Here is a 24,875-nt window from a genome sequence, read left to right as displayed (position 1 = left end):
AGGTTTCTAATGACACATGCTTAACTCCCCATTCACTACCGTTTATTTTTCTTTAGAGAATGTCCCACTATTTAAACAGAAGTAATAGTTTAATATTCAGAACATAAAACGAGTATCGTAACAATGGAAATTGAACTATACTCGATTTTCGCATAAAACGATTAGTCACAACCAAGTCTTGTAAACAACTGCATCTTGAAGAATTGATAAGACAGTTTTTGAATAGGACTTTTTTTATTATATCACTTGTAATTGTTTACAATTGTGATTGCTTTCGTAGCTTCTTAATATTACTTAATCTTCTATTTGTTTGATTACTTTATTATATGCGGGAGCGAGGTCAAGCACCGCCAAAACTATGATGACGTAATATATGAAAAGCCCCTTTTGAAGAATATGGATACTCAAAGAATCGAGGTGTTGGAGCTGCAGTCGTTTAATATCTAACAACGGTTGATATTGTAAACTGTAAAAAACTAAAATTAATACAAGATTGAAAAACTTTGTGGATTGTGGATTTCATATATATTTACATAAATATGATTATGATGGTCATAAAAGCTCGAATGGAGTTTGGGTCCCCTTAGGGTAAAAGAAGATGAAAAACAAACTGAACGAAGATGTTGTTATACACAGTGTAGTCTCAAAACAGTCAACAATGAAATAAATATAGTATAATAGTTATTATTCTCTTAGTGTATATCATTCTTAAAGTTAAAAAATTAAATGGACAACAATTTAAAAAAAAATGTGTTTTTCAAAATCAAGAAAAAAAAACCAACTGCTTTTTTATTCGTTCCACTTAAGCAGGCTCCACTGTAGTTTGTGTGCGCCTGGGGTTGGGGGCGATTTCGTATTTAGAGCCGATAGCCGCCGAAACCGCCAGTGTTCAGAATTCAGCATTTCAGTAGCCTTTTCGCCTTTGCGGCACTCGGACCGAAGTTTGTTTTATTATTTACAATACGTATACGTTTTGTTCGCTTTGCCGGGTCTTCTAGCCTATCGCGATTTTCTCACGTTCGCTGGCAACAATAACCATATTGTTGAATGTAAACAATATTGAAACAAATGTACGTACATGTGATTCGCAAGCAACAGCAATTATTTTAATTGTGCTCACCGATTGCCTGGCAATTTGTGGGCCTGAAAAAATCCATGTGATTAGATAATTTACAGACAAACGAAAAACCATCGATGCGGCCTTTATCTGTGCGCAATTATTGTTTGTTTGTTGGCCGATAAATGTAATGTCTATTTGCATGCATTTGGATAAAAGTTTCCCTTTTGCCAGCAACAACGTGGTACGAATCCGCACATATGTAGATATACATATATAAATATGTATATATACCAACGGTATATTCCCGAAGTGCTTATTCTCAACGGGAGTGAGTGAAAAGGGCAGAAAAAGAAACAGACAATTACAGTGGATACCAGTTGGGAGATACATATATTACAATACATTTACCTCTAGAATTTCAAAAAAGGATCTAAACCACAATTTTTATTTTAATTTTAAGATGTTTTTATGTTTTACAAGAGATATAGTTTTTGAACATTCTGGAATTTTTAAACTAAGTTCTTTAAATATATGAACAACATTTCTTACTTTTTTATTCACTGTAAGGCCTAACGCATTTTTTTTATAGGAAACTAAACAACAATTCTTTGGGCTTGTCGCCTAAGCAAACCCTATTATGACGAATTACAAAACTTATGAGCAATGAGCAATGACACAAATACCATCCCTTAGTTCCCAGCCCATTTTTTTCTTGACAAAATAATACAAATTACGCTGACTTCTCCGAGTCGTCAAGCCAACGTCAATTCGAATCGTAGATAAATAAAACAGCAATGTTTGTTTGATTAAGACGTGCCGTGTTTGTGCTCATATCGACTTTTGTTTCTAAAACCACTCAGCAGAATTACATACCTCCACTATCCGATATTGCTCAGTTTATCATACCGCTACCGCCCTTTATTTCAGTTTCTTTAGAGGGAGTTCAACATGCAGTCGGTGAAGACGGCAGATCTGCCGGAAAATCCCCGAGAACGTTCCAATTTTATTTCGGCAGCATGTTTCTGGTGAGTAAATTCTAAAAATATTACAAAAATATAATATATTTACGTTAATTTATTCTACAATTAAATAGGTACACCATGCCCACTTTTATGAAGGGTCGGAAGGACACCTTGGATACCAAAGATCTTTACAGAGCCTTGAAAGAGCACAAATCGGGTATGGTGAAATTATGATTGTGATTCACCCAATGGTGAATTGCGAAATTCCAAATCGATTTAAGCATAAAATACATCATATCATTGTATGTCATATGGAGATTTATGTTATCAGTGCCAGTCATAGTTTTTTAGATAATGGAATGATCATTCCAACAGCCTTTCATTTTCCAAACGCACTGTATGTACATATGTACTTATCACGAGTACAATTAATTTGACTGATCGATGCATGTACATAGTATGTTCGTTGACCGTCTTAATTGATTTGCTTTTTTCTTCAATTGCGCTCATCATTCTGTGCTTTTATTTTCCCAAATTGATAACTGTGTCTCCGGGTAATCATTGTTTTCGTAATCCGAATTTATGGAGTCCCTAGTTATCAGCGATTAATTTGTGTTAATCTGTGCAATTTTTCCAGAGACCCTCGGTAACAAATTGTGCGCCTCGTGGGCGTTGGAACTTGAGAAGACCAAAGGAAAACCCAATCTGTTAAGGGCCCTCCTGCGGGTTTTTGGCTGGTACTTTGCCCTCCTTGGTCTGGTGCTCTTCATGCTCGAATTGGGACTCCGAACACTTCAGCCGATATTCCTGCTAAAACTCATCGCCTACTACACGCACTCAAAAGACTCGGAATCCATTGAATCGGCCTATTACTATGCAGCTGGAGTGATCCTGTGCAGTGCCCTTAACGTCGTCATAATGCATCCCTATATGCTGGGAACAATGCACGTGGGTGAGTCCGGGATTTCACTTTTTATCAGTTTATTTATATAGTTGGTCAAAACAAGATTAGGAGGGAATTTACTACGTAAACATTATGCTCTAAAAATAACCCAACATTTATGTTGTTAGTTTATTTATAGAAATATTTATCAAAAGCTAACTTGTCTTTCTGAAAAGTAATATGTTTTAAAACTAATACTTATTTAAAAATATATTTTAACTCAGTTGGTAGCCATTAGAGCCCTGCATGAATCATTTAATTTTTGTTTTATCATAGTATGCCATGAAATTTCTGATTTGTTTAATTCAATTCTACATGAAATAAATTGAATGTTGTTCTAAGATTTTTTTTAATTTTTCAGATTTTTTTTGTGCTTTCTTTTGATAACAAAAAGTGGAAAATTTTTAGCAAATCAATGTTAACTGCGTAGTTCTTCTTCAAAATAAATTGTCGTTTGAATTATTTCGGAATTCATGCCATTCATTCATTTAATTCTATTAAACTCAAAACTCAAATTCATTCAATTCTATTAAACTTAAAATTCTTATTAATTCATTCATATAAAAGAAAAAATTCAAAATAATTCATTGAATCCATTCATTAATGGCTAGTAGCCATTAAGCTAGTTATCAGTATTAAATGACTCAATTACTATTTCCGGTAAACCCCCTTATCAATTTTATATAATAACCGGCATAGATAAAAAGTTGGCAAAGATTAAAATTCTAGATTTAATTAGATAATCTGCAGTCTCGCATAGTTTTTTGCCTGTTTAAATTATAGTTACAAACTTAATCAGCAATAATTGGGAAATTAGATTAGATTAGGTTTTTTGTGGCATAGTATTATTATCTTAGTTCATATCAGATAATTTATATATTTATTCTTGTTCGCAGGTCTCAAAATGCGTGTTGGATTGTGCAGCATGATCTATCGAAAGGCCCTAAAGCTCAGCAAGTCGGCATTGGGAGATACAACGGCGGGACATGTGGTGAACCTTATGTCCAATGACGTGGGAAGACTGGATTTGGCTACCATTTTTGTGCACTACCTGTGGGTGGGACCGCTGGAGACCCTCTTCATCACATATCTGATGTACCAGCAGGTGTGCGATAATCTCTCTAACCAAAGAAACTCCAAATAACAAATTGTAATCTTTTTTTCAGATTGGAATCGCTGCTGTGTTTGGAGTAGCCTTCATGCTGCTCTTTATCCCCCTGCAAGGATATCTGGGAAAGAGGACCTCAGTTCTGCGACTCAGAACCGCTCTGCGAACAGACGAACGGGTGCGGATGATGAACGAGATCATCTCGGGCATCCAGGTGATCAAAATGTACGCCTGGGAGTTGCCCTTCGAGCAAATGGTGGCCTATGCGCGCAAGAAGGAGATCAATGCCATCCGACATGTGTCCTACATTAGGGGAATTCTGCTCTCCTTCATCATCTTCCTGACGCGAGTCTCCATTTTCCTGAGTCTGGTGGGCTACGTGCTGCTCGGTACCTTCCTCACGCCGGAAGTGGCCTTCCTGATCACCGCCTACTATAATATACTACGCACCACCATGACCGTGTTCTTCCCACAGGGCATCTCCCAGATGGCGGAGACCCTGGTGTCCATTAAGCGCGTCCAGAAGTACATGCAGTCGGATGAAACGAATGTTTTGGATATGAGTGTGGATCTGCCGGAGGATCCGCCAGGCAGCAATCAGGCAACAGTTCATGCTGATGGAGACGAGGATCGCGATGAAGCTGAGGATAAGCTTTTGGGTCCACCACTCACCACAATTAGTGAGAACGCCAAGCTATCGGAGGCGGGAATCTCCATCAGCGGACTCATGGCCAAATGGGACATCAAATCCCCCGACTACACGCTCAATGGAGTAAACCTGCGGGTTCAGCCCGGCACCATGCTGGGCATTGTGGGACGCACTGGCTCCGGTAAATCCAGCCTGATCCAAGCTATTCTCGGGGAACTGCCCGCCGAGTCGGGCGAGATCAAGGTAAATGGCACCATGTCCTATGCCTCCCAAGAACCCTGGCTCTTCTCTGGAACTGTGCGGCAGAATATCCTCTTTGGCCAGCCCATGGATCGTCGGCGCTACGCCAAGGTGGTGAAGAAGTGCGCTTTGGAGCGGGATTTCGAGCTGCTTCCCTTTAAGGATAAGACCATTGTGGGCGAGCGAGGAGCCTCCCTGTCGGGTGGCCAGAAGGCGAGGATCAGTCTGGCGAGGGCTGTTTATCGGGAGACCTCGATCTACTTGCTGGACGATCCTCTGAGTGCCGTGGACACCCATGTGGCCCGTCATCTCTTCGAGCAGTGCATGCGTGGCTATCTACGCGATCGCATCGTCATCCTGGCCACCCATCAGTTGCAGTTCCTGCAGCAAGCCGATCAGATTGTGATCATGGACAAGGGTCACGTGAGTGCCGTGGGCACGTACGAGTCGCTACGCGAATCTGGACTGGATTTCGCCACCATGCTAGCCGATCCGCAGGGGGATGAGCATTCAGAGGAGCGTTCCCGATCGCGATCGGGCAGCTATACGCACAGCCATTCCGATCAGAGGAGGAATAGTGAGCAGTCCCTGCTGTCCATGGCCGATTCGTGTCTGGAGGATCCCGAGGCGGAGCAGGCCATCACCCAGGAACGCCAGGTGGTGGGTCAAATCGGGCTGCGTCTGTATGGGAAGTACTTCAAGGCGGGCGGCGGATTCTTCGCCTTCTTCGTGATGATGAGCTTCTGTGTGCTCTCCCAGGCCTTGGCCTCGCTGGGTGACTACTTTCTGTCCTATTGGTAAAGAATACATTATACAGGTTCTTTAACGATTACCTTTTATCAGGGTTCGTAAAATAACACACACTGTAAAATACTTGTGTTATTAAGATGTTACATTTAAAGGTGTTAAGTTAAAAAAAATTATTGACTTGCGTGTAAAAAATTGTATCATACATATGTTAGAAACATTTAAAACACACACATGTCATTTGTGTTTTTTACACGACGTGCTTTTTACACAGCGTGTTTTTTAACACAGCTTGTTTTTAACACAATGAGTTTTTGACACTAAAGTGTCAGAATTGTATGTTGAACTGAAAAATGCGCGGTTTTCTAGAGTATAAGAATTCATATATGCTTTGAAATGGTTAAAACTATCATATCGACTCGTTAATGTTGTGAAATGTAATTTTCATTTGTGTTAAAAACACAGTGTATAAAAAACACGTCGTGTTAATAACACATTTTGTAAAAAACACAAGCTTACTTGCTAACAATTATTTTTAAAATTGTAACACTTTTGTATTTGACACATATGTACATATGTCAACAATTTTGCTCACCCTGTAAAATACAATTTTTTATGTTTTTAACATGTGTGTCAATTTCCGAACCCTGCCATAATGATCATTTTATATTTTTAGGGTAACCAAAAAGGGAAATGTGGCCTACCGTGCCGATAATAATGATACTAGCCGTCCTGTGGAACTGGAGCCTCGTCTCTCGATTTGGCTGCGGGATCTAGGACTTGCAGTGGACGCTGAAATGCTGGACACGTACATATTCACGGTGATCACTATACTGACCATTTTGGTGACCGTGGCGCGCTCTTTTCTGTTCTTCAATCTGGCCATGAAGGCCTCAATTCGTTTGCACAACTCCATGTTCCGTGGAATCACCCGAGCTGCCATGTACTTCTTCAACACGAATCCATCGGGACGCATCTTGAATCGTTTCTCCAAGGATATGGGTCAAGTGGACGAGATACTGCCCGCCGTGATGATGGACGTCATCCAGATCTTCCTTTCTCTGGCTGGCATTGTGATCGTCATAGCCATTGTCAATCCGCTGTTTCTCATACCAACCGTAGTCCTGGGCTTTATTTTCTATCAACTGCGTACCTTCTACCTGAAAACCTCGAGGGATGTTAAGCGAATGGAAGCCATTAGTAAGTTACCATCAATTTGTAGAACCAGAAAAATAGTTAAAATATATTTATTCGTATTTTTTGAATAGCTCGATCCCCGGTTTACTCGCATGTGTCTGCTTCACTGACCGGATTGTCCACCATCCGAGCCTTCGGAGCTCAGCGCGTTTTGGAGGCGGAGTTCGACAATTACCAGGACTTGCATAGCTCCGCTTTTTACATGTTCATCAGCACCTCGAGAGCCTTTGGCTATTGGCTGGACTGTTTCTGTGTGATCTACATAGCAATCATTACCCTCAGTTTCTTCATCTTCCCTCCGGCGAATGGAGGCGATGTGGGACTTGCCATAACTCAGGTGAGTCTCTACAGAATAATTTTACAGATGAAATACTCAATTCTTCTGTATTTTCTAGGCCATGGGAATGACCGGCATGGTTCAGTGGGGAATGCGTCAATCCGCCGAGCTGGAAAACACAATGACCGCTGTAGAGAGGGTTGTAGAATATGAGGACATTGAGCCGGAAGGAGCGTTGGAAGCTCCGGCCGATAAGAAGCCACCCAAGTCCTGGCCAGAGCAGGGAAAGATTGTGTTTGACGAGTTGAGCCTGCGCTATACACCAGATCCGAAGTCGGAGAATGTGCTCAAGTCCCTGAGCTTCGTCATAAAACCCCGCGAAAAAGTGGGCATCGTGGGACGCACTGGGGCGGGCAAGTCCTCGCTGATCAACGCCCTCTTCCGACTGTCCTACAACGATGGATCCGTGCTCATTGACAAGAGGGACACCAGTGAGATGGGGCTGCACGACCTGCGCAGCAAGATCTCGATCATTCCCCAGGAGCCCGTGCTCTTCTCCGGCACCATGCGATACAACCTGGATCCCTTCGACGAGTACAGCGACGAGAAGCTGTGGAGGAGCCTGGAGGAGGTGAAGCTGAAGGACGTGGTGGCCGATCTGCCCAGTGGCCTGCAGAGCAAGATCACCGAGGGCGGAACCAACTTCAGCGTGGGCCAGCGCCAGTTGGTCTGCCTGGCTCGGGCCATCCTGCGCGAGAACCGCATCCTGGTGATGGACGAGGCCACGGCCAACGTGGATCCCCAGACGGATGGCCTCATCCAGACCACCATTCGCAACAAGTTCAAGGAGTGCACCGTGCTGACGATAGCCCATCGGCTGCACACCATCATGGACTCGGACAAGGTGCTGGTCATGGACGCCGGAAGAGCGGTGGAGTTCGGGACGCCCTACGAACTGCTGACGGTGGCGGACTCCAAGGTGTTCCACGGCATGGTCAAGCAGACGGGTCACGCCACCTACGAGAGCCTGCTGAAAGTCGCACAAAAGGTTCGTTCTTACTTGATTTCGAAGTGGTTCAACAAGTTTCTAAAATCTCAATTTAATTTCAGGCATTTGAAACCGCCCAGAATCCCAGTCTTTCGTCATGAAACTCAGTTATTATGTGAACTATGTACTTCAAGTTGTGCGGAGGTGCTTGTCTTTAGATGGTTATAACTAGTTTAACTAATGTTAATGTTTTTGAATGTGTTATTTTGTGTGAATGTAAATATGTTTGTCCGTGCGTATGTTTAATACTTTATATTACTCAAAAACTGTATAGGAACCCGTTGCCTAATTTACTATTTGTAATTATTTATCTTTTACTAAGTGCAAAGAAGTGCCTTTAAAAATAAATGAAATATTTTCTCTGTTTACTTGTAGGATATTTTTATTTTATATAGATAGGAGCAATCAAAATGATAAATACTATTTTGTATGCATTCTGCAAATATACACAAATGTAAAATATTGCAATGGGAAATTCATTTAATAAATAAAGAGCTAAGGAGGAAAAATGGCTTTTAATTTGAGGGTGCGATTGTATCAAAAAATTTTCTCCCCACCAAGGTTTCAAAATAATAAATATAAGATAGAAAAAAAGGGTTAAAATATAATTTTGAAATAAAATTAATATTAATTAAAATTCAAATTCAAATTAAAATTAGTTAATATCAGATTTGTTTTAATGTTGGGTAGTAACATCTTTAACTTGTTTAAGTTTTAATTCTACACCGGTAATCAAATGGTATCTTTCATGGTTTTCTGGTATCTTATCTAGCAACCTACAAGATGAGTCTAGACTTATTTTATGCTAAATAAATTATGTATAAAACACTTTAAAATGCCTAGTGTAACTCTCTTTTAAAAATAATAATATAATTTAAGGAGAGCTTTTTTTGAGTATTACTGAAACCATGCACGTTTTCGGCTTATTACCCACAGTATTCTCTTAGAGCCGATAAGTTGCCCTTATCTCATTTATTGTCTACAAATTCGGCACTATGAGCGAAAAGCCCCAATTATTCTCGCCAGTCGCATACTTAACTTTTCGGAGCGCGGACGTGTTGTGGAGTAATTAACATAATAATTGTAGTTGACCGGACAGAAATATTTTGGTGCTTGTAAATATCATAAACAAATTCATTTCTATGTGTATCGCGTCGAAAACCACAAATTGAATCGGGATAGAGTTACTGGTTTTACAGAATTTCATCAATATCTGATCGGTTTTTGATTTTTGGTTCACATAATTCTAAAGTAACTTCAACAAACGGCAATTGATTGCTTGTAAAAAAAGTCTTCTTCTTATTCAAAAAACATAATTCAGGGCTAAAAACCTTGTACATTTATAAAGTTTATAATATAAACTAAGGCTTGAGCGAATTTTTACAGCTGTTCTGTAGAGCACACTTTTAGGCAGCGAGATATCATAAATATCCCATGCGATATACTCATTCTATCATGCTCGTTTAGTGCTTAAGTCGGTTGAAACGATAACTTTAGTTAACTCTAGTATTATTTTTGTTTAGCGGTAACAAAAATGCAGTCCGTAAACACTGAAGACCTGCAGGAGAATCCTCGAGAGAGATCGAATTTCATTTCGTCATTATGTTTTTGGTAAGACATGCTTTGTAGTAAGAGTTTAATACAGTTCTTAATAAATCTAAAAAAATATATAATCAATATAGGTATACTATGCCCATATTTCGTAAGGGCTCAAAGAACACGTTGGATGAAAATGACATTTACAGTCCTCTGAAGGAACTTAAGTCGGGTATGATAATTAGAAGTATTCGGCAAATCGGATCTTATTTTTAATTTTTTTTTTAAGATAATCTTGGCGACAAATTGAGCGCCTCATGGGACCGAGAAAGAAAATCAGAGGGAAAGCCAAGCTTGTTAAGAGCCCTGCTGCGGGTTTTTGGCTGGCAAATCGCATTTCCCGGACTGTCAATTTTCTTGGTAGAGATGGGACTGGTAACTTTAAAGCCCATCTTTCTGGTAAAGCTTATTTCCTACTACACACATGGTACAGAAGCCGCTGAGATGGGCTATTATTATGCGGGCGCTTTGATCCTGAGTAATGCTCTCTGCGTGATGATCCTAGTTCCTGTCATGTTTACCATGCATCTTGTCTGTAAGTCAGTCAGCCATATTTTAATATTTCAAGAGGTTAAAATCGTTTCCAGTCTTCAAGATGCGGGTGGCTTTAGGAAGCCTTATCTACCGAAAGGCCCTGCGTCTGAGCAGACGGGCACTGGGCAACACCATGTCCGGTCATGTGGTCAACCTGATTTCAAACGACATCTCCCGCCTGGACTATGCACAATACTATTTACATTACCTTTGGGTGGGGCCTCTGCAGACCGTGGTGGTCACCTACTTGATGTACCAGGAGGTAAGCAGAACTTATTCAGTAATATCAAAATCACATTAATCGAAATGGTGCGTCTGCAGATTGGAATCGCTGCTTTCTTTGGCGTTATCTTCATGGCGCTCTTCATACCGCTTCAGATGTTTTTGGGCAAGTTGACGGCGGTGCTGCAGTTGAGGGCCGCCAAAAGGACGGACAATCGGATGCGGATGGTCAATGAAATCATCTCGGGCATCCGCGTGCTCAAGATGTACGCCTGGGAACTGCCTTTCCAGAAAATGACCGAGTATGCACGTCGAAAAGAAATGAACGCCATTCGCCAAGGGCAAATCATAAGAAGCTTTGCCTTGACCTGCAGAATGATCCTTTCACGGGTCTCCATCTTTCTCAGTTTGGCTGGTTACGTTTTCCTGGGCCAGTTTCTTACGCCGGAAAAGGCATTTCTGATCACTGCCTTTTACAATGCCCTGAAAGGCTCCATGAATATATATTTCCCGAACGCCATCAATCACACAGCCCAAATTCTGGTTTCCATAAGGCGTGTGGAAAAGTTCATGCTGTCGGAGGAGGTGAGTGAGCTCGAGACTCCGTCAAAGGATTCCATCAATGCTACGGCAGAGGAGGAAAAGCTTTTACCGCCATCCCAAACTGTTATTGATCCTGAGAAGGATCTCCCCGAATCTGTCATCTCCATCAGCGGACTTAAAGCCAAATGGGATCTCGAATCCCCGGATTACACACTTAGTGGAATAAATCTTCAGGTTCAGAGAGGCACTATTGTGGCCGTCATGGGTTCCACAGGATCTGGAAAATCCAGTCTTATACAGGCCATCCTCGGGGAGCTGAAGGCGGATTCTGGTCAGATCAAGGCGAATGGCTCCGTTTCGTACTCCTCCCAAGAGCCGTGGCTCTTCTCTGGAACTGTTCGTCAGAATATCCTCTTTGGACAACCCATGGATCGGCGAAGGTACGCTCAGGTGGTAGAAAAGTGCGCTTTGAAACGAGATTTCGAGCTGCTTCCGTTCAAGGATAAGACTGTAGTAGGAGAACGAGGAGCTTCGCTCTCAGGTGGCCAGAGGGCCAGGATCACCTTGGCCAGAGCTGTCTACCGGGAGGCCTCCATCTACCTACTAGACGATCCGCTGAGTGCGGTGGACACCCAGGTGGCCCGTCATCTCTTCGAACAGTGCGTGCTTGGCTATCTGCGTGGGAAAACCGTAGTGCTGGTTACCCATCAGCAGCAGTTCCTGCAGCTCGCCGATCAGATTGTGATCCTAGAAAAGGGTCAGGTGAGTGCGGTGGGCACCTACGATTCGCTCCTCAAAACGGGAGTCGACTTTGTCACCATACTGGGTGAAGCGGAAAAGGAAGAGAAGAATCTGGAGGAGGAACGTCCGCGCTTGGATAGTAAAACCCATAATGTAGTTCGCTGCGACAGTCTGAAATCCTTGCAGTCCGTCGGAGATTTGTCTCCAGAGAATATAACTAAGGAGACCCAAGGATCTGGTAGCATTGGTCTGGGATTGTACAAGAAGTACTTCCAGGCGGGCGGCGGATGTATCGCTTTCTTTGCCATGATGAGCTGTTCCGTGTTGGCGCAGGGGGCGGTTTCATGGGGCGACTACTTCCTGACTTACTGGTAAGTCGAGAGCATAATACATATTTTCCAACATAAAATATAAGTAAAATTGGAAAAGCTAAGTCTAGAATAATAGTAATACGAAAAGTAATCAATTATGTAATCATCGACTTTTAACAATTGGATTTGATATCATTTTTATAAGGGGTAACAAGAACGTGAATGCTCGAGGTGAATTAAATGATACGCTGGAACCAAACCCCTCGATAAGTGAGCAAGTAAAGGACTCCGTTACAATGGATTTATACATATTCACGCTAATCACAATACTGGCCATTCTACTGCCCTTTTTGGCCAATACAATGTTGTTCAATATGGCCAAGAAAGCCTCTATTCGTCTGCACAACACCATACTAAGAAGGATAATGCGAGCTTCCATGCACTTCTTCAGCACCACTGAAGTAGGAAGCATTTTGAATCGATTTTCGAAGGACATGAGCCAAGTGAGCGAGTTGCTTCCCGATGTGATGGCAGATCTCTTACAGATTATTCTTTCCCTGGCTGGACTCATCATCCTTTTAGTCATTGTCAATCCTTTGTTTCTTGCTCCAACACTAGTTATGAGTATCATTTTCTGTCAGCTGCGCAACTTTTATCTGAAAACCTCGAGGGACCTGAAGCGAATTGAAGCTATAGGTAAGTATTTTTATTACCAACTATAAATATATTTTATTAAATTATTATACTTCTAAAGCCAGGTCACCAGTTTACTCCCAGTTGGCTGCTTCCCTGAACGGCCTGTCCACCATCCGAGCCTTTGAGGCTCAGCGCGTTTTGGAAACAGAGTTTGACAATTACCAGGATGTGCACAGCTCAGCTCTTTATATGTTCCTTAGCACCTCGAGTGCCTATGGTTATTGGATGGAGTGCCTGTGTGTGGTTTACATAGCAATCGTTACATTCAGCTTCTTCATCTTTCCTCCGGCAAACGGAGGCGATGTGGGTCTAGCCATAACACAGGTGGGCCATCAAAAGATAGTTTTCCCCTTGGATTTACTCATCCCCTGTTCTCCCTTACAGGTCATGGGTCTGATGGGCATGGTTCAGTGGGGAATGCGTCAGTCAGCCCAGATGGAGAACTTAATGACCGCCGTGGAGAGGGTGGTGGAGTACGAGGACATTGAGCCGGAAGGAGCGTTGGAAGCTCCGGCCGATGAGAAGCCACCAAAGACCTGGCCAGAGCAGGGAAAGATCGTGTTCGACGAGTTGAGCCTTCGCTATACACCAGATCCGAAATCGGAGAATGTGCTCAAGTCCCTGAGCTTCGTGATAAAGCCAAAAGAAAAAGTAGGCATCGTGGGACGCACTGGGGCGGGCAAATCCTCGCTGATCAACGCCCTCTTCCGACTGTCCTACAACGATGGATCCGTGCTCATAGACAAGAGGGACACCAGTGAGATGGGGCTGCACGACCTGCGCAGCAAGATCTCGATCATTCCCCAGGAGCCCGTGCTCTTCTCCGGCACCATGCGATACAACCTGGATCCCTTCGACGAGTACAGCGACGAGAAGCTGTGGAGGAGCCTGGAGGAGGTGAAGCTGAAGGACGTGGTGGCCGATCTGCCCAGTGGCCTGCAGAGCAAGATCACCGAGGGCGGAACCAACTTCAGCGTGGGCCAGCGCCAGTTGGTCTGCCTGGCTCGGGCCATCCTGCGCGAGAACCGCATCCTGGTGATGGACGAGGCCACGGCCAACGTGGATCCCCAGACGGATGGCCTCATCCAGACCACCATTCGCAACAAGTTCAAGGAGTGCACCGTGCTGACGATAGCCCATCGGCTGCACACCATCATGGACTCGGACAAGGTGCTGGTCATGGACGCCGGAAGAGCGGTGGAGTTCGGGACGCCCTACGAACTGCTGACGGTAGCAGACTCCAAGGTGTTCCACGGCATGGTCAAGCAGACGGGTCACGCCACCTACGAGAGCCTGCTAAAAGTCGCACAAAAGGTTCGTTCTCTCTTGATTTCTAAGTGGTTTAACAAGTTTATATACTTACAATTTAATTTCAGGCATTTGAATCCGCCCAGAATCCCAGTCTTTCTTCATGAGTCTCAGTAGAAAAGGTAAACTATGAATTTAATGTATTCTCAGTTTGTTTATTTCAAATTATTTGTGCAAAACGCCAATCTTGGTTATTAATTAGTAATGTTCTAGTGGGTGTCTGATTTATCCTACTTATATTTAAAGTTAAACATTAGAAAAAATTTAATATTATGTATCTTTACAGGAAACCAGTGCCCACGTGGACTTAAGAGGCTAAAGTTATTTTCCCCTCACCAAAGGAAAATAGTTTAATATTTTAAGTAAATTTCACTGTCGTGCGATTAGTAAATCAATCAATTTAAATTTTAAAATGCGACAATATAAGCTGCATGATAGCAAAGATAAATAAAACGTGATCATAAAAATAGAACGACTCATATTTATTTTTTTTGAAATAGGGGAATCCTCGTTTAATTTGAGTAGTGAAAAACAAATGGATAACAAAATTTTTTCTTTCAATAAATAATCATATTTAAAAGCATCCAAAGTGTTTGGTATATAATAAAGGATATTTTTTCAGCGACAAAAGTATAATAAAATGGAATAAATATTTTGAAATTGGCAATTGTCAAATAATTTTTAATTAAATATGGATACAAATTACTAACAAATATATACATAATACATAATAAACTGCCACAACCTCTTAGAGAAGGTTTTTCAGACCCATCGTCAGGAGGAGAATCATGGCGGCCAGTGAGAGCTTCAAGCTATTGCTCCCATTGCAGCGATCTGTCAAGCAGATATCACACTGATCGGCAGAGTCTTCTGTATCGGCTATCTGGAGTTCGGTCTTCACTGCCTGGCAGCCACTTTGACCATCGGGCACCTGGACACAACCACGGTTTATAACTGTTGTGTGATATGGAGAAAATGTTTCGTTTAGTTACATTCAATATTACATAAAATATTGTTTTTAAATACATTTAAAATTTGTTTTTTAAATATATTGCTGTGTGTACTCACCTCCGTCTTTGTAGATACTGTAGCAGGCGGCAAGCTTGTAAGATACAGGAGAAGACGGTGTTGATACGCTTGTAGAATCGGTAGTAGAACTTGAGCTAGACTCGGTCGAAGAAGATGTTGAAGAACCCGTGGTTGTAGAAGACGATTCTGTTGAAGGAGAACTGGTTGAAGAATCTGTGTCCTCAGGCGTAGTTTCGGTGGTCGAGTCGGTAGTTGTGGAATCTGTTGTTGTAGAATCCGTCGTGGAGTCTGTTGTTGTAGAATCCGTTGTGGAATCTGTTGTTGTAGAATCCGTTGTGGAATCAGTTGTTGAAGAATCCGTTGTGGAATCAGTTGTTGAAGAATCCGTCGTAGATTCGGATGACGAAACGGTGGAGGAATCCGTGGAAGCAACCGTGGGGGTAGTCGAAGATTCAGATGTTGGAGCATCCGTGGTTGTAGAAGAGATTGGAGCATCCGTGGTGGTGGACGAAGATTCGGATGTTGGAGCATCCGTGGTTGTAGAAGCGGTTGAAGCAACCGTGGTGCTAGAAGGCTCAGTAGGAGAATTGGTTGAAGAATCCTCAATCGTAGAATCGGAGGAAGAATCGGTCGAAGAATCAGAGGTCGACGCTACCGTGGTTGTAGAAGAGGTTGATGAAACCGTGGTGCTAGAAGGCTCAGTAGGAGAATTAGTTGAGGAATCCTCACTCGTAGAATCGGAGGACGAAGCGGTCGAAGAATCAGTGGCCGAAGGAGAATCAGTAGTTTCATCAAGTGCTACCACATCGTCATTCGCTGCTCGTGGCATCACTGAGAGAAGATTCCGCCTGAACCGATTCAATGCGGCACTTGTCTCCAGCGCAAATGCTGAAGAGCCATCGAGAGTGCAAGAGACCGTCGGAACGTCTTCCACATGGCATTCCTCTCCAACACAACTGTAGCATTGCAGGGAACTCGCTGGAAAAAAGTGGGTAAAAGGTGAGTCAGTCGGAGGTGGGAGGAGGGGAAGGAGTGGTGGGCAGGTCGCCCGAAGGCCGAACGAGATAAAATTCGTCGCTCGAGAGCAGGCAATAACTCTGATTGATAAATCAAATACGAGATAACATTGGCACGGTTGCCTCACCGAGCAAATCGGACAACTTTCTACGCTTTGTAAGCATCGTGCTCTTTTTAGGTTAACGTACTTGAGTTTCCCTTTATCAGATAACCTTTCAACTTGATGTCTGTTTCCATTTTATTCTGGATCATGGCTGTTCTGTATGAACTAAATGTAATTTATCCATTTTTCATGTAATTTAAAACTTACTAATTAATTTTTTTACTAATTAAGCCTGCTTTTGCTCACATTTGGATGTGATGTCGTTACTTCTAAAACTTATAAATCAACATAGTAAATTGATGGGAAACCCCCTATTTGGAATAATTTAATTAATAATGAAACGTCTAAAAAATTTTATAATTTAAAGTTTTTCCACTAGTAGTCAAAGATATGTGAACTAAAAACTTAATTTATTAGTTTACACTTTTAAATATAGATTCCAAAAAACTATTTAATGCTAATCGGTAATAAAGGATATTATAATTTGAAGAAATTTAAATGGCGTCCTTTAAAAAGTTCAATATTTAAGGAGCAATACATTTTTGAATATTTCACATACAAACATAAACCTTATTTTAAAAGGATATTCTGCGTATAAAACTGATATTTTTAAGGATTTGCAATGGGCATGTGCTTGACTAAGTTGCAAAATATCTTTAAAGTTAAAAACCGTTGGTGGCAACAAAACTAATTTTAATAATGGAACTGGCCGTGGCGCTATTCTCGACTGGAATTCGCTGTCAACACGGCTGATAAGGAGTCAACGGTATTTTTCTTTCACTGAACTGAAAAGTTAGTACATTTTACGAATTTCCATTTGTACTTCTGACGCGCGATTAATCAATCAATAAAGTTAAACTCTGTATTATTCAATCAGGTGTTCGGTACGCTGCATTTTGAGATAATGGAATAAAAATGTCCAACCTGGCGAAAAAGTTGAGCAGGCACAAAATGCCACCAGCAAAATGTTAAACGTAATCAGACGCATTTTTCCTTTTTTTTCACGAACCGAAGGATTTTAACCGAGTAAAATATTTTTAGCGAGGATCAGAGCTTTTGAATAATGAGAAGCGCACCGCACGACGGTTGAATGGGAACTACCAATTAAATATAATGTTAACCTGGCTTTTTTATCATTTGCAGTCACTGATAAGCGCCGGCAGAGCAGGAAAGCAGCGCAAAAGCAGAGCGGCAAACTGGCATTGTTTAGGCCATTTTTTGCAGCTCGTCTTCCTGGCGATATTGGCCCAATAAAAGTTAATAGCCTCGATGCGTGATGATAAGGTATTTGAAGGGTTTCTCGGGTAAATACTGGTTTATACACTTCCTCAGGATGCAGAAGTAATATAATAACTTTCGATCAATGCGCATTTATTGCTCCCGATTTGTGGTGTTTCTTAGTTCCAAGAACTGACTCCTTATCAATGAGGCTTTTATTCCATATCCCATTTGACAGACCCCTAAGACCAATGGCCTATTGATAATGGGGCAAACCCATGATACACCCCTAAATGTTAATTGCACTTTTGATTGAAGGTTTTTTTTGCGCTAATTTCGCAATTTTTATATATCTAGACCCGTTGGCAACATTTAAGAGGTCATAACTTCTAAGGACGTACGCTTTTGGATCTAAGCGAAGTCATCGCTTGCCTTCCAATTTATGCAGAAATCTAATCAGTCGGATCGATTTCTAATCAGCCCGATCAGTCTAAGTCTTTTCTTGGCTTTATGAAGACTTTGCCTGATTAATAAGCCTAAAAAATTATATAAATGTGTATATTTGCTGGGCAAATATATACACTTAAAATAAAATTGAATACGAATGGGGAATTTAACTATTTTTGGAAAGATATATATTTTTTAAAATTACTTAAAAAGCGTTTTTGATGTTGACTTTAAAATTATTAATAAACATTATTTCCGAGAAATAGATGTTAGATTATTCTGTATAAATATGGATCTTATAGACACTGTGCATAATAAATATTTATCAGTGTGTAGTAACTAAACTTTCGCGTGGTCTGTTTATAAAACAAAAAATATATATTTTTTAAAATTACTTAAAAAGCGTTTTTGATGTTGACTTTAAAATTATTAATAAACATTATTTCCGAGAAATAGATGTTAGATTATTCTGTATAAATATGGATCTTATAGACACTGTGCATAATAAATATTTATCAGTGTGTAGTAACTAAACTTTCGCGTGGTCTGTTAACGTCGCCAAAAGAATTCCGATAAATAATCTAGGAATATCAGGGAAGCCAAATACCATTTAATACGAATGTTTATCATGATTCATACTTTCCCAATGTGGTTAAATAACGAGTATTATCTACATTTATTTATTATGATTCATATTATTTTGGACAGCTGCCTAATAGATGAGCACCAAAATCATCGTTATTTTGTGTACTTTTTTGGACATTGGAACTTTGGACACTTTTGTCAAGCTTGTGACCTGCACAATAAAAAAGATAATTGAAAAATTGATTACAACTTGTAATTTTCAAGAGATCAGTAAGGCTAATCTATCGCTAGTTCTTAGAAGGAGACGACATGTCTGTTGGTTTGGATTGTTTTGCCTATTAAAATCGCTTGAATTCCTAGATAAGCCGATAGGTTAAAAGTAGCGGACACCCGTGAGGCGGCGTAAAATAGTTCTGTTGAACTTATCAATCAGTTTATGGCAGTATTTATGTGGCGCTATAAAATAACTTTATTGATAAACGCGTGGCCGCATATTTATTTCGTTTAGTGTTTCCGAAAGTTCCAAATTTGTTTAATGAAATCTTATCTAATCAATGAGAACCTTTTGTTATTGTGTGTTTGATTTCCTTTTATATTTTGCTTTTGGGCTTGTCTTGAGCAAATTTGCTTAGCATAAATGGCCTAAAAGTATGCCTTTGCCTGTTTTTGAACGTAGAATGTTTGTTCAACAAATGAAATCGTACCACTAGGCGTATACGTGATATTGGCATTGGTATTGCAAGGTGCTTTACCGTCTATATTTGTTTTATGCATACAATAAAATTAGTGTGTAGGAAAGTGATAAGATTAATGACATTTAGTCATTTGACTATAATTTCTTTTTAATAGTCTTTTACGGTTATTTGAAAAACACTAAAATCTGGAGGATTTTTTTAATTCAGTTTTGAAAACCAATATCTAAGTTAAATGTTTATGATGAAATGTTTGCTTAAAAATTGTGTCACCTTAATTTTAGCTGCAGGAAGTGATCTCAGTGGTCCCACTTATCTTGCTCAATATAAGAAAAGAGCGATATAAATTCCTCTAAAGACATTAAGATAACATTTATTGGTTTATTCACTTTGAGGTTTATTATTTTTCTTTAAGTTGCCGTCCAGTATCACGTGCCTTATAAAAATAGAAAATGCAAGACTACTTTGATTTCTTTTATTTAATAATTACATATTATTTATTAAGTCGCCTGAAGCTTTACATTTGGTTAGATTAAGTTTGTATACAAATACAGTTGTATATATTTCGATATTCGGTTTTTTGTGCATGTGTGTTTTGTGTAGATCTTAAAAAATACATAAATTTTCGAATCACTTAACAATGAGCGCGGACCGATGAGTGTGTGTTCGCGAAACGAGGAATACTAGATTAAAGCACCGGGTGAATGGGGGTGATGACCTAATCCCTAGTTGCGCTGCAGGGCAAAGGCCACGAAGGCCAAAAGCAGGGAGGCCAGGACGGAGTTCTGAAGCGTCGCACTGCCATTGCAGGCGTTCATACTGCAGGGATCGCAGTTGGCCAGCTCCGTGTTGTTGTTCTGGATCTTCAGCTGCTCGCAAACGCCCTCCATGGTGGTCACACGGGAGCAGCCACGGTCTGTGGTCATTGAGCCGTTCACTAAAAGAATTTAAGTAGGAAAATTGGTTAGTAATCTAATAATTTATTATTTAGACCAGTGGCGGATCTAGGATTTTTTTATGGGGGTGTTATTAAAATAATTTATTTATTGCATACTTTTTGAATACCAAAATTCCTTTAATTTTTCACCCGAGTGGGGGGCGCATGATTCAGACATTATTTTAAAAACTTATTTTAATTATTTTGTGATTAAAATTTAAGGATTTTTAGACTATATTTTAGAGAATAAACAACATTTTAAGATTGGCAATTCTTAGATTTGAAAAATAGTTAAAATCAATATTGTTTTTTAAAATTTTTGTTTTTTAAAATACTTTAATAAAAAAATGTATAATGTTACTCAAACTTATTTAAAAAAAAATTTTAATTTTTAGTTCATTTAAAAGGCTAAAAATATTTTTAAAATATATTTTAAATTTCTTAGCGACTCACCATTAACCTGAACGGAGTAGCAGTGATAGGTGACCCCGGTGTCGACGACCGCTCGTCGCTGCCTGATGGCCAACGAGGGAATCGGGGTGGTGGTCTCCGCATCCGTCTCCACCGGCACCAGACGGGTGGTGTTCAAGGCCACCGATAGCGCAGCCAGATCCTCGGCGGGTGGCGTGGGAACTCCGGTAGTTGTCTGCACGGGTCCTGCGGTAGCTGGCGTGGGAATCGGGGCCTCGGTGCTCTGAGTGGTGTCGGTTGTGGCTTCGCTAGTCACAGTAGTTTCCACCGTGGTCGTTGTGGACTCTGTAGTGGGCGGATCGGTTTCAACACTCGTTATCGCTGTTGTTGTTTCCACAGGAGCCACTGACGTTTCCTGCGTCGTGGTGGTGCTCGCTTCCGTGGTCGTGGTGGTGGTCACCGTGGAGGCTTCTGTGCTGCCGCCCGGATTGAAGAAGTCCTCATTGCAGGCAAGCAGAGGAGCGTCCTTTGGAAGCTGGGCGCAATCATCGCACACATAGCACATTAGATCGGCGCGAATTACTAAAATTTAAAGAAAATTGGCTTAAGTAAAAGATTTTTAATCATAAACTATATTAACATCTATTTCTTTTTATTATTCTTCCTATAAATATCTCTATGATCATAAAAATCGACCTAATTTGGAGTCTCTAGGCTTGTTTATGATCTGATATAGGCAATACAGTTTAATTTATTAATTTTTATAATGCCTATTTTTAAGTTGACACAAATAGTTTTTATATGTGATACACCCATGTGTTCTAATTCCAATCTTTGGAAATTTTTGATCAGAAAAGTCCTTGAATTTAAACAATTTTAAGGAGAGTCTTTTACGTAGATGTTAAATATATCATCAATTTATTGATCATAATTTGCATACCCTACTTTTGCACACCTTTTCCGGTTTTTCCCCTTTATCGCAGTGTGTTTTTATGATTTCACTGAAAATGCGGCTTATTACCTCTGGCCTTGCCCTTTCCACGGATAGATATTTTATTGGACGCCCAAGATATCTATCAGTTAAAATGCTCAATTTACAGCTTTGGCAAACATAAAAATCGCGATAGTCGGTAAATGATGACAATAAGAACAAAGAACATGTGAGTACCATAAATCAATTTAAATCCAAAGTATTTGGCGTATTATTTGCCGATTCTTTAGTATTAGTTTGTATGTGCCTTTCCCTAGCCTTTGATCTAGCGCAGTAGCTGTTTTTATCTGGTTTTATTTGGAGGGGGAGTGTGCCGCCAGTAAATCGATTCCATTTGCATGTTATCGTCATCGCAACAACTAGCAAATATTTGCCAGGGGCAAACAGGTAAACAGAAAAACGTATCGGCGTGGGTACACTGGCATAATTGCGTTAATTGTCTTATCAGCAGGGGATGCGGCTACCCTCGGCGAACCCAATTATCAGCGGAGTGCCAGCGGTGAGTCATATCTATGGACAGCCACGATAATCCGACCGAGAGTTTAATCTCCACTTGACGGGTCTCCATATGATAGCATCGATATCAGCAGAATTGGTGCCAAAAATGTGGGTTCTTCACGAATGTGATTTAATAATCTTTACTTAACTCGGCTTTTTCCCATAATATCTAAAAGGGTGCCATATAGAATCGTCACCGTCCTCTATAACAATCAAATGGTTCAATACATCTCTGCCCAACTTTTGTTGATTTATTATTTTAAATTTATCATAAATCACTCTGATTGATGGGACGTTTTGGGGGTATGAAGGCGGGTCTTAAATTCTCCAGGGGGAATGACAGTATTGTCGGGGCTGGGGTTTAATGGCACGTGATAAGCGCCACCTCGCCACGCCATTTTAATTTTTTGTGCACCTTTGACTTTCTCATTATTATTATTTTAGCATTAAAACAAAAGTGCAACTCAGGGGTCTGTATTGTTGTTTTGTAAAAACAAAGGTGCAACTGGAAGGGTTAATTTTTACTTGGGTAATTCCATAATACTCTGTGTGATGCAAATGCTGTTTGTATAAGGGTAATTGAAAAATCATTTAATATTCCTCAGTCAAAGTTCGTTCTAGCTGATTTCTTCTTTTTTAAGTATTGAAAAAAAACAAGTTTAAAATGGTATTTCCAAGTGCCTTTGAATATATACGTAACTCTTCTCGATTCACAAATTAAATCATTTGCAATTGCGTCAAAAGATCGTGAAAAAATATCAGAAATTCAGGTTTTGTTCGGTTATTTTCTGAGTGGTGCTAATGGCCAGACAAGTTTTTCCATTTCGGGCCGCCTTTGCGAAATGTGTTAAGTGTAACTATAACATTTCCAATTAGCAGCAGGCAGCTCGCTTCAATGTCAGATAATATTTGTTCACTGTTCTCCATTTCCCCGGCTGACTTTTCCTTTTCATCGGAGGCATAAATTAGAGAGGGCCCAAATGATAAACTTAATCGAAGGGTGGGAGCTGACTGGTCGAATGACATTTCCGCATCACAAAGCAATAAAAAAGTATAAACCCGCAAATTGGCAACAATCTTTGCATTATTTATGACAGTTAAATAATAACAAATAAATTGCCCGTTTTAAATGTCGCCGTTGTCACCGCTGCTTGATATGCAAAATATTATGGCGAAATGTTCATGATCTTGAATTCTGAATTAATTTTGCTGTCTTTTTTGGCAACTGCATATGTGAGCGAACAGCACTTGAGACACGAGTGTATATTTATAGCGGCAGACCGCAAGCTAAAATCCTCAAGATATGTTTATCAGATCGTATGATTCCTTCGGCTGCTATCTGATACACCCATGATTTAGACCTTTTTAGGCAAAATAAGACACATCAAAGTTATCACGACACTTTTCACGAAACTCTAATAGCCTCAAATACCCAAATGCTTTTTACCTGGCAGGGCGATTAGCAACAGCAGAGAGCTGGCCAAAACGATGTGGCTTTTGCTGAACATGATGTCTGTGTGTTGTTTATTTCGAAATATATCTTTCAGATATATTTTAAATATTTTTCTCGAGTATAGTATTTATACTAATTAAATGTGCCGTTTGTTTTGTTTTCTTTTTCGCGCTCTTGGTTTAGATTTAGTATTTATTTAAAGGGGCGACCGCAGTTTGCGAATTCTGAAATTTAACTGAAAATCTTGTGATTTGTTTGAGACTTTTTATAGAGTTTTAAAATGCGGACTGCGCTGCTGCTGCGACGTCAGCGGCTTCAATGCGTAAGAGAGTGAGCGGTAGAGAGAGACGGCACGAGCCGACAAGAGAGAGAGGGAAGAGCGGGCCGTAAAACAAGTTTCCCATTCTTTATTGATAACACATTAATTTATAATGCAGACTAAACGAGCAAAAATTTAATTAATCGAAGAGAGGGAGAGTGAGAGACCCGTTGCTCTTAATTTTATTGGGGTCTGCTCTCTTAATATGCTAATGTGAGAAAATGGGTTCTTCCGGGAAAGAATCTTGGGTTCTTCGGCTTTTCCCCCAGGCAAATGATTCAGATCTGGGGATTCGTTTCACTTTTATGTTCGACTTTTCTCACTCTTTGTATTTTATACCCCCTTGAGATTCTTTGTTCCCCGCTAATTAAGCAGCTGATTGTTAGTCAGCAACTGAAATCCAGAAATTACCCAACCCCATCTAAATTAAGGGTTTAAGCCGCCCTACCTGTTCTCCCATTTACATAATATTCGTCACTTTTATATCGCCGTGGATGTCCCATGATTATTATCCAATATCAGAGCACGAAAAACAAACAAACAAATGCGGCTTGGACAGAGCCAAACAATTAACAGAGATTTCATTGTGGCCCGTATTGGCTTACCGCATTGGCACCTCTCGTAGCTCGCGGGCTTAGAACTCTGGATTCGCAATAGCCTAACGAAATTTTCCAGTCGAGTAAGCCTCAAGGTCGTGTTTGCTCGAAAGTTAATTCAATTCGCTGTCTGACCCAGAAAGCAGCCTGAAGACCGGGGACAAGGTCAACTGATAAGCCGAACTTTTGTAAGGTGTGAGGTGTTTTTGATATTTTTATTTTCTACAAAATGTTTTTTCTTTATTTGTTGTGTTTTGTGATGTTCTACAATTTTTAAATAAGATAAATTTTAGAGTCTTGTAAACCTGATAAGATTTTAATTTATTGCACAGAAATAATAAATTAAAAAATTCTAATTTATAAATCATGTTATATTATATATTTAATTATAATTATA

The 24,875-nt window shown here is 40.4% G+C and overlaps 5 protein-coding genes across 6 annotated transcripts in view; 3 read left to right on the top strand and 2 right to left on the bottom strand.

Annotated features, from left to right (window-relative positions):
* Positions 1-24,875, top strand: part of Ostgamma (oligosaccharide transferase gamma subunit) — a 103,688-nt gene that overhangs the window by 30,947 nt on the left and 47,866 nt on the right. The window lies entirely within an intron of this gene.
* LOC108062601 (probable multidrug resistance-associated protein lethal(2)03659) lies at positions 906-8,599 on the top strand. Of its 2 annotated transcripts, XM_017149340.3 has the most exons (10): positions 906-1,070; positions 1,988-2,085; positions 2,154-2,239; positions 2,660-2,974; positions 3,862-4,070; positions 4,132-5,759; positions 6,386-6,909; positions 6,978-7,243; positions 7,302-8,231; positions 8,294-8,599. In XM_017149340.3, the coding sequence occupies exons 2-10, from the start codon at positions 2,009-2,011 to the stop codon at positions 8,330-8,332; spliced, it is 4,074 nt and encodes a 1,357-aa protein (XP_017004829.2). In that variant the 5' UTR covers positions 906-1,070; positions 1,988-2,008; the 3' UTR covers positions 8,333-8,599. The 2 variants fall into 2 exon arrangements, with proteins under 2 accessions (XP_017004829.2, XP_070071144.1); XM_070215043.1 differs by lacking the exons at positions 906-1,070; positions 1,988-2,085; positions 2,154-2,239; positions 2,660-2,974 and adding an exon at positions 3,500-3,625.
* LOC108062628 (probable multidrug resistance-associated protein lethal(2)03659) lies at positions 9,273-14,289 on the top strand. The gene is made up of 10 exons (XM_017149377.3): positions 9,273-9,346; positions 9,755-9,842; positions 9,914-9,999; positions 10,057-10,362; positions 10,415-10,623; positions 10,683-12,238; positions 12,384-12,874; positions 12,933-13,198; positions 13,259-14,188; positions 14,251-14,289. The coding sequence occupies exons 2-10, from the start codon at positions 9,766-9,768 to the stop codon at positions 14,287-14,289; spliced, it is 3,960 nt and encodes a 1,319-aa protein (XP_017004866.2). The 5' UTR covers positions 9,273-9,346; positions 9,755-9,765.
* Positions 14,833-17,369, bottom strand: Mur29B (Mucin related 29B). The gene is made up of 3 exons (XM_017149301.3): positions 17,256-17,369; positions 15,251-16,189; positions 14,833-15,136 (listed from the first exon to the last, which is right to left on the bottom strand). The coding sequence occupies exons 1-3, from the start codon at positions 17,317-17,319 to the stop codon at positions 14,931-14,933; spliced, it is 1,209 nt and encodes a 402-aa protein (XP_017004790.2). The 5' UTR covers positions 17,320-17,369; the 3' UTR covers positions 14,833-14,930.
* LOC108062572 (uncharacterized) lies at positions 19,738-23,793 on the bottom strand. Its single transcript, XM_017149300.3, has 3 exons — positions 23,558-23,793; positions 20,664-21,203; positions 19,738-20,210 (listed from the first exon to the last, which is right to left on the bottom strand). Exons 1-3 carry the CDS (start codon positions 23,616-23,618, stop codon positions 19,999-20,001), a joined length of 813 nt encoding a protein of 270 aa, XP_017004789.2. The 5' UTR covers positions 23,619-23,793; the 3' UTR covers positions 19,738-19,998.

Source organism: Drosophila takahashii, chromosome 2L (assembly GCF_030179915.1).
Source record: "Drosophila takahashii strain IR98-3 E-12201 chromosome 2L, DtakHiC1v2, whole genome shotgun sequence".
NCBI classification, from domain to species: Eukaryota; Metazoa; Arthropoda; class Insecta; order Diptera; family Drosophilidae; genus Drosophila; species Drosophila takahashii.
Note: the sequence above shows the minus strand (reverse complement) of the source record. Positions and strands in the feature narration are given on the sequence as shown.